The sequence below is a fragment of the Primulina eburnea genome, chromosome 2, assembly GCF_022965805.1.
Source record: "Primulina eburnea isolate SZY01 chromosome 2, ASM2296580v1, whole genome shotgun sequence".
NCBI lineage: Eukaryota > Viridiplantae > Streptophyta > Magnoliopsida > Lamiales > Gesneriaceae > Primulina > Primulina eburnea.
Genome location: NC_133102.1, coordinates 3,949,824 through 3,963,319, shown reverse-complemented (window position 1 = coordinate 3,963,319; position 13,496 = coordinate 3,949,824). Strand labels below are relative to the sequence as shown.

At 32.9% G+C, this 13,496-nt stretch overlaps 1 protein-coding gene and 1 pseudogene across 1 annotated transcript; one reads left to right on the top strand and one right to left on the bottom strand.

The window, feature by feature from the left end:
• The first annotated feature begins 9,372 nt into the window (after window positions 1-9,372).
• On the top strand, window positions 9,373-10,350 carry LOC140821016 (large ribosomal subunit protein uL10c-like; annotated as a pseudogene).
• Window positions 10,351-11,154: 804 nt separating this feature from the next.
• LOC140821006 (dirigent protein 9-like) lies at window positions 11,155-12,697 on the bottom strand. Its single transcript, XM_073181397.1, has one exon. The coding sequence runs from the start codon at window positions 12,646-12,648 to the stop codon at window positions 11,266-11,268; it is 1,383 nt and encodes a 460-aa protein (XP_073037498.1). The 5' UTR covers window positions 12,649-12,697; the 3' UTR covers window positions 11,155-11,265.
• Between the last annotated feature and the right edge of the window lie 799 nt (window positions 12,698-13,496).

Here is a 13,496-nt window from a genome sequence, read left to right as displayed (position 1 = left end):
TTAGTTATCTGATAAATTCTGTAATAAAATTTTGGAATATAAAAAATAATTAAATCAGTTATTCACTATTATATTTAAAAAGAGTAAATTTATTTTTTCTATCCAAGAAATATAACATTGAAAAATATATATTATGAACTCATCGTTTCCCTAGCAGAAGTTCTAAATTTCTTAATTATTGAAATTTAAGTACAAATATCACTATCAATACTATGTTTAGCTGTTGCGCATGATACTTGTATAATTTTCTTTTATTTTGAGTTGTTTGATTTTTTTTTCTCCTTTTTATTTCGGTTATGATATAGTCTAATAAATTATAAATCATTGATATATATTTATATGTGCATCGATAAAAGCAATTTTTTTTTATATAATTTTGTAATAATGATGATAGATTTATCTTGGGCGAACATCTGGCACATGTTTAATCAATGTGATGTATTTGATTAACGTAGTTTGCAGACTACCGTATTAGCCCGTAATATCTAATATGCACCCAATGACGGAGCTACATATGTTGCCATCCATGCTAGCCAAATTATATATATTAATTTTAGAACAATTTGGATTAACTTGATATTTGGTTTTCGGAAATTAAAATCCTATATCGACCCGGTTTTTTTAGATCCATCGTTGTTAGCACCAAATCATAATCTTCTTTTCATCCCATCATCATATTTTAAAAATATGACCATGGACGTTGAAATAGTATATATGAAATAGTAGATCTCTTATGAGACGGTCTCACATATCTTTATCTGTGAGACGGATTAATCCTACCAATATTCACAATAAAAAGTAATACTCTTAGCATAAAAATTAATATTTTTTAATTGTTGACCCAAATAAAAAATAAGTCTCACAAAATACGATCCGTGAGACATCTCACACAAGTTTTACTTATATGAAAATTATTCAGTATTAATGTTAAAAATATCAAAACATTTAATATTCAATAATTATGCATTAATTTTTCTGTGCCAAAATTATTTTAACTTTTGAAATGCAAATTCAATTTCAACCTATAAAAAGGAAAAGTCAAAGAATATATATTATAAAATTCGATTTTACCATGAGAGAAAAAGAGGGGTGGTTGTTCACTTGTTTGGGGTGGGGGTAAGCCACGTGTAGAAAATTTATTGGGTGGGGACTGCCAGAGAAGGACAGAATTTATCTCCCCACGGCAAAAATCATTGGTTAGCATACTATTAATGGGAGTGAGAATTGATTCTTAAAAAATTTAAAAAATAGGAGTATTGACCAATGAAAATGAAAGGGACCACTTCTCAGTTTCTACATTATTTTTAATTATAAAATTATAATGATTTAATATTATGGTCCCCATATTTCCTTGCCTATTTAATTCTTTCCAACCTCAAACCCACCTTTTTTAAAGAACACGAGCAATCTAAAAATTCAATGGACCCATTAATCAGTAGGAAATATAAACCAAGGATCTAAATTAAGTTTTTTTTTAAAAAAATTACTTAAAATTTTATATAAGAAAAACTCACGCTTAATCACGGTTTTTGTGATAGAGTATATCTCTTGTGAGACGGTCTCACGAATCTTTATCTGTGAGACGGATCAATCCTACTGATATTCACAATAAAAAGTAATACTCTTATTATAAAAAGTAATATTTTTTTCATGGATTACCCAAATAAAAGATATGTCTCACAAAAACGACTCGTGAAACCGTCTCGTACAAGTTTTTGCTTTTGTGGTGAATGTGGTCAACATAAGATTGACCGTTTTATCTATTTTTACGTTTTTATCTAAATCGAAGCGCATTCTTCTTAATCTGCGTTTTTTCATATTTTTCATAACACTGGTTTAAACTAACATTCCACACAATGGAATTAACCATTTTTAATGTTTTCGAGTTTCGAATTATAGGACGAACGGTTGAAAATTTTAATTTTGTTCGCACAGAGTATTCATGTATCGCATGTGAATTTACATATATTATGATCCTCTTGTGGCGAAATTCACATGAACTGCTTGTTAATTCTTCATGTTTAGCATGTCGTTGAGGAAAACAACACAATTTATTTATCCACTTTAATAATAAAAAAAATCATATTATATACATATATAATATGATAAAATTTAAATTCTGATTTGTGATTTGTTACAAAGAATAATATATATATGTTGAGTTCAATAATTGCAATTATTGTGGGATTTAAAATATTAATTAGATTATATTACTATAATTAATCAGAGTAAAACATATAAAAACAATGAACAATGCAGGGTTGATATGTACACAAGTGCTATAATTTCATGTGCAAACTTTTCCTTTTTAAGCTTTTAACCAATAAAGTGAATCTCATGGGAAATTAATTTTTAAAAAAGAAAATAAAAAATTGTGTACTTATAAGAAATGGTTGTAACCAAAGAACACTAGATTTTTTAGTCAAGATTATAAGTAAAGATAAAGCATACGTTGTACTTATAAGAAAATCCACTGAGTACACTTACAAGAATCGAAAAGGCAAATATGGTAGGACCAAAGGGTATTATGTCTTCTAGCTAAATCCAAAATATATATGATTTTAAATCATGCACACTTTGAATGCTTATAAAAACAATGTTGTCATACCAAGGTCCTACGTTTCAGCCCAATCAATTCAATGTGTGTGTGTGTGTGTAATATATACATACATATAATGTGTATGTATATTAATTATTTTGTAGGTCTTATGTGAGACCGTCTCACGGATCTTAATATGTGAGACGGGTCAATCTTACCCATATTAACAATAAAAAGTAATACTCTTAGCATAAAAAAGTAATACATTTTCATGGATGACTCAAATAAGAGATCTGTCTCACAAATACGACTCGTGAGACCGTCTAACACAAGTTTTTGCCTTAATTATTTCGAAAGAGGACAAGATATGGTAGATTGATTATCAATCTAAATCAGATAAAAACTAGAGTAATTTTTTTTGTAAGAAAGCCAATTTTTTCATATTTAAATGCAAAATATTTTTTTTATGAGTAACAAAAAACGACATGCTCTAAATTTGTGGAAAGACACTCTCAAATTGTACTCGAAGATCTAATCCCTCGAGTAATAATTATTTTGAGTATAAATTTGGTGTGAAATTTACAAACCCAAACATCGACAAGATAGGGAACCATAAATAATTTACGTGCAAACGGTACGTTTGCCTCGATGCCCGTTTCACGATATCAGAGGACAGCCATGAATCATCATCCTATATTTAATGATTCTTTCTTGTACCTATGTTGTGGGACGACTTAGCTTCTCATCTCTCGATTTCTTACACACACGTGTATATTTGATTTTTTTGGTATCTATGTAAATAGTGTTAGAGCTACCATATTCTCATTAGATCTTTTATCATGTTAAACAGTTGAATATCATCTCAACGATGTTTATATAAATATCTATAATAAATATTAATTAGCTAGATTATATATATATATATATATATATATATATATATATATATGTACACACACAAATGTATGTACATGCGCTAATAATTATTATTGTTGGATAGTAAAAGTTATTATCTATAATTTTAGTGGGTGCTTACGTGATTTGACCTATGAAAATTAAGTGAGTTGAGTGTGTAATTTACCAGCATGAGTTTCTTCTTTGTGAGTGCTAGAGATCGGGCAGTGGGAGCCCGGGCTGATATGAATATTTGAAAAATAAAGAATGTTAGGGGGAGTCGCAGGAGTTTTTGACGTGATCATTCTGATGGTCAAGTCAGTCGATTATTCTCTCAGATGAAAAAAGAGTGTTGTATGGTGAGTATATAGTGAGTACTTGTGAAAATGTTATCCCATTAATAATCGAGCAAACATGAATATTTACATGAGAATATGAAATGATAACATTGTTTTCACTCTCAGTCACTTCTAATGGTCAGACGATTGCTCATGCTCTGTCTACTGACAATGTAACGACTGACAACTCATACTGCCTTTATTTTTGTCACATCGACCACATACCACGTGCACTGGTTAACATGCTATGATTTCTAGGTATTGTAACCTACATCCATGGGGCAAGAATCGGTGCATGTCCCAAGATACTTGGTACTGGCCATGATGTGAGGACACATAAGGGATTTTATCCCCAAGACTACCCGTAGACAGGGTCACTGATCCCTATCTTGATCTTCCTATATATGCCGCTCAGGTTAGGTTGGGGGACATGTTTGTTTAAACATGTATTAGTATGATAAGCTTCTCGGGTTGATACATGCTCGAGGATGGTTTAAGTTAAGTATTATTTCTTTTTCTAGGTTGGCTCTCACCCAGTCTTCTCTTGGTTTCACGGGACCAATTTTGGATTCCTGATCTTTTTTTCCTCGTCCGATTCCAAGGATGACCCGGAATCCTTTTGAAGGTATCATTACATTATATAACTATTATATAAATGTCATATTTTCGACTAAAATCATCAATTTTTTTAAATGAACTACTCGAGTTTGTAGAAATATATAGGTCAAAATAGATGATGTGAATTAAAAACCCTACACATTATGTAGGAATGTGTAGGGGCAATACCGTAATTCGACAGTGAAATGGGAAATAATCAAAAACCAACAAAAATCAAGTGGACAACAAAATAAATAAATAATAATAATAAAAGAAAAAACCTTAATGGAGACAGAGATGTCCTGTCAAAGACAACCCAAATCATAGACAAAACAGCCAATCAAATCACATCTCCCCAAAAAAGGAAATTAAAAAATTGTGGGTGAATCTGGGCCGTCCAAAATGTTCAATTCTTGGCCCAAAAGTGGGCCATCTGTGGATGAGGAATTTTTAATAATTAGAAAGAAAAAGGTTGAAATGTCCATTCAAATATTTTTAATTGATTGATGGGAATGGGTTCCCCCTCAAAATCTCACTCACTCGCATTCCTTTTTTAGGGTTAAAAATCAACATTCTTGGGTTTACAATAAGTAGCAACTAAATTACACAATTTTAATCAATAATGTTTTTGTTTTTTGAGTTTTTCTTTTTTACTTAACTTGGTGAGATATTGAATAATTAGATACAAAAAATATTACGAGACTGTCTCATGTGTTAATTTTATCCCTTCACTGGAAGAGATGTTTATATCACTTTATCAATCGATTGTGGCCATACTCTTATTATTTGAATATCATTACAAGATAACATGCATTGATAAAATCATCTGATTAAAAGTTGGCAATAGTTTAAAGATTGTTTTACATGTTAATTTTGTTAAATATTTTTTTTTTATCTTACTCCACCAACGAAAAATATCGTTTTTTGTTAAATCAGTTTAAAAAGAAATCTATTTTTATTTTATAATTAAATTACAAGTAGTGTATAATAAATAGTGATTATACATATATGGAGCATCAATTTTTGTTATCCGATTGGGTATATGAACGTGGCAGTGTGTGATGAAGATGCGGATAAGGTACGGTCGGCCGGTTCCTAGGTCGAGTGGTGCATACGTTTTCACACTGTCAGACAGGTACACACGCGCCAATAAGCGCGTCTTTTATATACCATGTCACTCAGTGTCCCACAAAAGTAGTATTTATAAAGATAACAACTTGTATGAAACGGTTTTACGAGTTATATTTTGTGAGTTGAATCTCTTATTTGGTTATTCATGAAAAATAATTATTTTTTATGCTAAGAGTATTATTTTTTATTGTAAATATCAGAAGGGTTGACCGTCTCATAGATAAAGATTCGTGAGATCGTTTAACAAGAAACCTACTCATTTATAAATTAGAAATTAAATTAGCATATTATTTATTTATTTTAAAGATATTAAATGTGTATGGATATTAAATGTGTATGGATGGGTTGATGTTTACAATCATTTATATTAGTCTTTCGTTGCTCGGGTTACGTGTTTGTATTGTTTATTTAATTTAATTTTTTTATTTAAATTATAAAAAAATTGATGAGAGATATAATGATTATTTTATTTTAATATAATTTGATTATTTTATTTTATATAATTTTATACAAGGGTCGTGACTTGGTCATATTATACTTGATTACTAATCTAAGGTAAAAAAATTTGTGAGACGATCTAATGGGTCGTATTTTATGATATATATCTTTTATTTGGGTCATTAATGAAAAAATATTATTTTTTATGTTAAGAGTATTGTTTTTTATTGTGAGTATCGGTAAGGTTGACCCGTCTTATAAATAAAGATTCGTGAGACCGTCTCACAAAAGACCTACTCTTAATTTAATACTAAAGAAAGTGTGACGTATAATATATGCTTTGGTATCTTTGAACGAATTTTAACCATTACTTCTTTTTCATTATTAAAGAAAATACAAATTTTTAATAACTTTCACTCATCTCGCAAAATGGAAGTTATTCGAGCCAAAATTTTAAAACAACCCACATCTAATTGAAAACATTTCCTTCCATAAGATGTTGAAGTTTATTCTCTCGTTTTCTCGTTCTTCCTTTTTGCTGATGTTTTTCCCCTAGCTCGGTCTTGAACGACATAAATACACGTATTGTGTGTGCAGAATCACTCGTATTATATAAAACTAAGCAATATATCGTTCAACTATAAATCGTATAAAATTCAAGATGTTAGTTCTCCTAAACAACAAATGGGTTGGGAAAGCAATCAATGTTTTGTTAAGATTAGGTATTACCAATTGTAGATACTTGGAAACAATCCTTTCACCTTCATGGAATTTTCGAGCCCATCATTGATGGGACCAGTCTATTGATTTAATTAACCGAGAAGTGTATGAAGTAATCTTCAACTTATACCTGATTAGGAAAGAAAATTAATTAATGGTATTGAAATGGCAAGGAAAAAAGGTACCATAATTCTTTAAAAAGCTGATCTTGTAGATAAAGTAGTTTTTTTTTTTTTTTTTTTTTGATAAAGTCTCAAGTATATTTATTTGTTAGACATGTCAACTCTGTCTATATTTATAATAAAAAATAATATTTTTTATTAAATTACGTAAATAGAAGATCTTATTACAAAATTGATTCATAAAATCGTTTCACACGAGTTTTTATGGATAAATAAATAACTCACCTCAAGAAAAGACACTAGTATTATTTAATGTTATCTTTACCAAGCATCCGATTTTCCTATATTTGCAACAGAAGTATCTGTGACCATTTTATGTGGTTATAGTTATTTTTTTTAAATAAAAATTGAACTCGTAGTGCTATTTTTCGGTGTGGTAAATTCTTGAGTTAAATAAGTAGTCTTGAAATAATATTAGCCTGGTAAACTGAACTTTACGAATCACATATGACATGATCGTCCAAAAAAATATTAATACGATCAATCAAATCTACAAAAACAATCACCTATTTTATTAACTTAAACACTCAAAACGACAATTTTTTGGTGTCTATTTTCGCTTTCACATGGACTTCTTGTCTTCCAAAAAAACTAGAAAATATATAAAGTTTACTAAAATATAATTAAAACTTGATATTTATATCCTCAAACCAAATGAATCAATCCCAGAAATAAAAAATAAATAAAATAAATGTACCTACCACTTCTGAAGTGGGTTGTGTGTTAAATAATTCTATATCATGCAAGTGGGTTTAATTATTGAAAACATTATATATATATATATATATATTGTTATTCTTTGATGTGGCTAGTATATTATTATTTTTATTAAAAAAAATCAAGAAAATAATAATAATTTAACATGTTGAAAAAGTAGATAAGAAACGAGTGCAGAGGGTTTACTTGTCGGCAGGGGTACGAGGTTTTTATGCTTCGGTCTTCGGAAACGGGGACGTGGCTTCACTTGCTCCTTTCGTACGAAAGGCCCACTTTCTTCCCTCCCTCTGTTTAATGTACTGTTTTTCATTAACCCCAAAAATGCCCTTCCTAGTATTCAGTAATTACCGCACGTGCTTCCGGGCTGGGCCGGATTGGGCTTGCCGGTGGTGGTCCAAATTGAAAATGACCTGGACCTAACTACGTTTGCAAAAACTGTTCTGATTGATAAAATCACGTGTCAATTGCTATATCATATGGTTGATACTCCTTCAGCTTTGCCTTCATCTGCCATGTATTTAATGTATCTTACACTTATTTCTTTTATCAGCTACAAAAAGTATAGGTAAAAACTTGTGTTAGACGGTCTCACGAGTACATATTTTGTGAGACGGATTTCTTAATTGGGTCATCCATGAAAAAGTATTATTTTCTATGCTAAGAGTATTATTTTTTATTGTGAATATCGGTAGGATTGACTCGTCTCAAAGATAAAGATTCGCGAGATCGTCTAACAAGAGATCTACTCAAAATTATAACATGCAAGAGACGTGAGTTCTCAGATATCTATCTATACGATATATTAATGTTGGGCCTAATGGAGAGAAAAATAGACAGCAATTTTTTCATCCAATTTTGCTCTTATGTGATATCAATATCATCAACTTTTTTCTTCCAATTTTGTCCTTATGTGATACCAATATTACAATTTTTGTTTGTTTTATTTCAACTAACACTTTTATTTTTTTAATTTAAATACTTTAGTCCCTCGATAATTATAAAAAAGATTGTTCACACACACTATGTGTGCAGAGTAATTAATACTAAGGGGAGACATGTAAAAAAAATTCTTAATTTTAATTATATGGTGATATTTTTTTCTAAGGATACATATATATTTATGTTCAGGGGAATGGGGAGAAGAGAAAAGCCCAATTCAATTATTGACTACTTTTCATGTAGTCCAATCCAAGTCTAGATGTCTTGCTTGTACAATATGGATCTAACAATATCCCATGTCCTAAGTTTTAGTTGATAGATTTTCAGGCATATGTTTAAATGCCACTACAACTAACTTTAGTCGTTGTATCATGAGAAACGATGATTGAAGTTTACTTATTTTGTTTTTCCGTGGATTTATATTTAAGATTTTTTCTTCGGGTTCTTGATTTTACGAAATTGGGCTTTGATCGATTCGATATAGGCTTGTGTTTAGATAGACCGAAGATAAAAATTGCCACAACATAAAGCATGCAACTCCTACAAAGACGTACATCACTTCCGAATTATTTTTGTTGTTACGATACACTTTTTATATAATGTTTATATCAAAGTATTTCTCTTTTACTCATTTTGTCTGTTTTTTCACGTAAATAATTTTTGTTTTTGTTTTTTTTTTTTGAAAATTCAAATGTTTAGAAACAAACTTGCTATTTTATATTGTTTAATTTATTCAAAAAACAATGCACATTTTTTAGGACTTTAGTTAATAGGTGAATATTAATAAAATTAAGAAAAAATAAATACAGAAGTGGAAATATATATTTGAATTGATTGAAAAAAGGAAAGGAGGTCAATATATAGAGGATGGCTGGAAATCTGATGTTTTCACCAGGGGAACACGACGTCGTATCTGTCTTCCGAAACTAGCAGCAGATAAAGTAACCAAAGCCAACTGCTCCGCTCTTCTGCCTCTCCTATTCCCATCCATCCCGTCGACAATGGAGGCTACCCTCTTCACCATCCCCTCCTCCAAACCTCCGCCGCTTCAATACCTTTACTCCTCTTCTGCCGACGCCTTCTCATTCAAATCCCACTTCAATAACCCTTTCCTCGCCTCCAGCTACTGCCCCAAATTCTGTTCCAAGCCTTCACCTTTACCCAGAATCCGAGCAGCCATCAGCCGCACGAAGAAAGAGGAAACAGTGGAAAAGGTCAAGGAAGAACTCCAGGACTGCTTCCTCGTTGCAGGCATTAGTTACAAGGGATTCACGGTCAAACAGTTCCAAGAATTCAGAAGCCAACTCCCGAGTCCTCTAAACTTTTGGTAGCCAAGAATACCCTTGTGCTTAAAGCCATCGAAGGCACAAAATGGGAGGCTCTGAAGCCGTGCATGAAGGGTATGAATGCTTGGCTTTTTGTGCACACTGAAGAAATCCCGGCTGCGTTGAAGCCGTACAGAGCTTTTCAGAAGGAGAAAAAGTTGGAAGAAAATGACTTTACGGGAGCCGTTTTTGAAGGGAAATACTATGGGACTGAGGAGTTCAAAGCGTTGGAGAATTTGCCGACGAGGGCTGAAATATATTCGCAGATTTTGGGTTCCTTGAAGGGTCCTGCTTCAGCTGTTGTGGGCACTATTCAGGCCCCGGCTAGGAATTTGGTCATGGTGCTCCAGGCATACTGCAAGAAGTTGGAGGAGGAGAATGCTGGCCAATAGTTGTGTTTTGTGTTGGCGAGGCAATGTATGTAAGTTTCTGGTCAATTTGAGTATTTTGAATCCACTAAAAATTTCATGTAACTCATTTTTTAACGATGATTGATCATTGAATTCAATAGCTGAAATATATTTATCGAACATGGTTTGTTGCCCCGGAACTTCTTAAAGTCTCTTGCTTCACTCATGAAATCAAGTGCTTGTATGTATAAAGTGCCATCGCTTTTAAGTGATGCAAATTTAGTGCAAGGTTAGCTCTGATTCTTTGCATCAGAATCTTATGGATTATAGTCTTGTCACTCTTGTCTTTCTGTCTTGCTCGATATTTGGTAAGTTGCATAAGTTGATTTGCTCGAGCATTAATGATGCTTTTGTGTGATTAAAAATTTTCATAATGACTTGAGATGCTTTTATTGATCTATGGAGAGAGAACTGTTGAAATTGTTCAGCTTAAACAAGTATGTGATTGTTATACTGTTTGGTAGTAGAGCAGTGTAGTGCTACTAGCGGATTAAATAATATTGAATTTCGTGATTCAGATTTTTTTTACAGTTTTGTAAGCTTGCTGTAAAGTTGGACTTGGAAGGATGACACGATTACATCCATGCTTGCATAACAACTTAGCAATGTATCAAATTTGGTGGTTTAGAACACTGATGTTTGTTATAATCAATATAATTTGCAAATGACTACATCGATTTAGTTATTGGAACTTTCTTATCTAGAGTTCAGTTTTAACTTTTGTTTTTTTTGTATACTTGCTGGTCGTGTTCCTAGGCATGAAGAGTGAGCTATCATATACTCAAACAAAACAATGCATTCATAGATTTGTTTGGGAAGGCAAGCCAAATGTTAGAAACATTATTATCGAAATTTGAGGATAAGAAACAACATATGTTCTTTAGTTAGTGTTTGAGAGTGATTAGATATGTTGACACTAAATAGTAGATGAACAAAACATTATGTCACATACAAATGCATTTCTTCACACACAACCAAATTAATAGATATATCAAGAAAATTAACTTCCATATTCGTCCGATTGTATGAAACCCCCTATGGAGTAAGATAAACAGTGAAATGTGTAATTGTCTCGAGACCATCAGTGGTGTGCTGATCCTCGTGTGGAAGAGTTTCAATAGTGGCATACCCTTTAGCATTTTCGTACATTCCAGTTCCTCCAATTACCACGATATGTGAAATTGGAGACGCTGTCCTGTGAACTCCAAAGAAACTAATGGTGTCATCCACCTCATGTTCATGGCCGTGAAACATTGTTGTTAAGGCTAGTGTGTGGCTACTTCCATCAGAAGAACTTGCCAAGTAAAACCCCTGAGCTTTTCCAAGAACTGCGGATCCCAGCTCATGCCCTTCTGTTAACTCATTGTCGACCACTGTTACTGATCCAAACATGAGCTGTTGGAGGGTTACCCCTGCCGGCAGCTGTCCTGCCGTGACAAAGGCCTGGTTGTTTCCGCCATTCACGATGTTGTTGTTGCCGTTATTTTGGAGGAGAGTGTTGGTAGGGGAGCCATTTAGGCCAATGAGGGAAGGAACGTTGTTGTTATTGATGACTCCATTGATGGTATTGAGGGGTACCCCGCCGTTGATGGGGAAGATTTGGTTGTTGGGCTTCGAAAATGGGAGGGTGTTGGCATCAGAGTTGGCCACAATGCCAGTCACCACCCGGCCAGACGGGTGTGAACCACCAAGTATATCATGCATGAAAAAGGATAATGTAGGGTGGTCGGTTGTGGCAGCACCAGCAGTTGTTCCAGTGGCTGCACCTGGTTGGGTGGCGGCTCCACCAGGTGATGCGGTGGTTACAGGTGATGCGGTACTGATTGTTGGCACAGTGTTGGCAATGCCAGGAACGGGAGCTATGATGGGGGCAGCAGGTTGTGCCTCGATGGAAGGATTTGGTGGCACAACGGATGCGGGAGGGCTCGGCTGTGTTGTGGTGGGCGCCACCACAGGTCCCACGTCAGGGTTGTCAATCTCCGGTGGTGTAGTATCAGATGCAATAGGGGTGTCGTCTGGGAGTGGAATTTGTAGGCTGTCTTCGTCAAGAATTCGTGCAGAGTTGGCCATTGTAGTTGCTAGCAGCAAGAAACAAAAAATTGACTTGATTGTGTTGGATGTAAGCTTGAAAATTTGAACCATTTTGAATGTGTGGTAACTAATATTTTTCAGAATGATTTCTTGAGTGGATTCACATTGGATTCTAAGCCTGTTTATATAGTTGGAATTATTTGTATAATTGATTAAACAAGTGGAGCTGATTGCATGGAGTTGGTGGATGGAATACCTTATTAGTTGAGCTAAGCGGAGTCTTGATTGGGGAATTTTTGTATAAGTGGTTTTGTTGAACACATGCAAAATAAGATATATTAGCAGCCCTTTTTTGGTCGCCACTTTCGTCGTCGTCGTCGTCGTCATTCGGTTTTTATATTATTTTGAAGTGGCATTTGATGCTTTGTTCCATGACAAAGTTTCATGAATCGAAAGTAGTGAATTGTTGTACTCAAATTCTTTGGCTATTTTTTGGGATTAGGACCTATAATTTAAAAATAATTTTCTGTTTAAAAATTTGTTTGTGATATAATTATCAGGTTATTTTGTTGTATTATTTTGGTTTAAAATTTGATTTGATTACACAATGTTTTATTAAAGAGTGAGTCTCATGTGAGACCGTCTCACGGATCATAATCTATGAGACGGGTCAACCCTACCCATATTCACAATAAAAAGTAATACTTTTAGCATAAAAAAGAATACTTTTTCATGGGTGATCCAAATAAAAGATCTGTCTCACAAATACGACCCGTGAGACTGTCTCACACAAGTTTTTACTTTTATTAAAATGCCAACATCTGTTCTATAGAGATGGTTATAAAATTATCCAGAGTGACTCTCATGTGAGACCGTCTCACAGATCACAATCTGTGAGACGGGTCAACTCTACCCATATTCACAATAAAAAGTAATACTCTTAGCATAAAAAATAATATTTTTTCATGGGTGACCCAAATAAGAGATCTGTCTCACAAATATGACCCGTGAGACCGTTTCACATAAGTTTTTGTCAATTATCTATACTTTGTTTCACGTTGATAACTAGTTATTTAGATTGAATCTTGTTATGTATAAAATCATCCTACCCGTCTTTTACTTACAATATTTTATGTTTATATTATATATTTTGGTACCGAGATTCCAAGTTTAAGATAGATCTCATAAATTTTAATCATATTTATTCATATATTTTAAATTTACATAATTTTAAA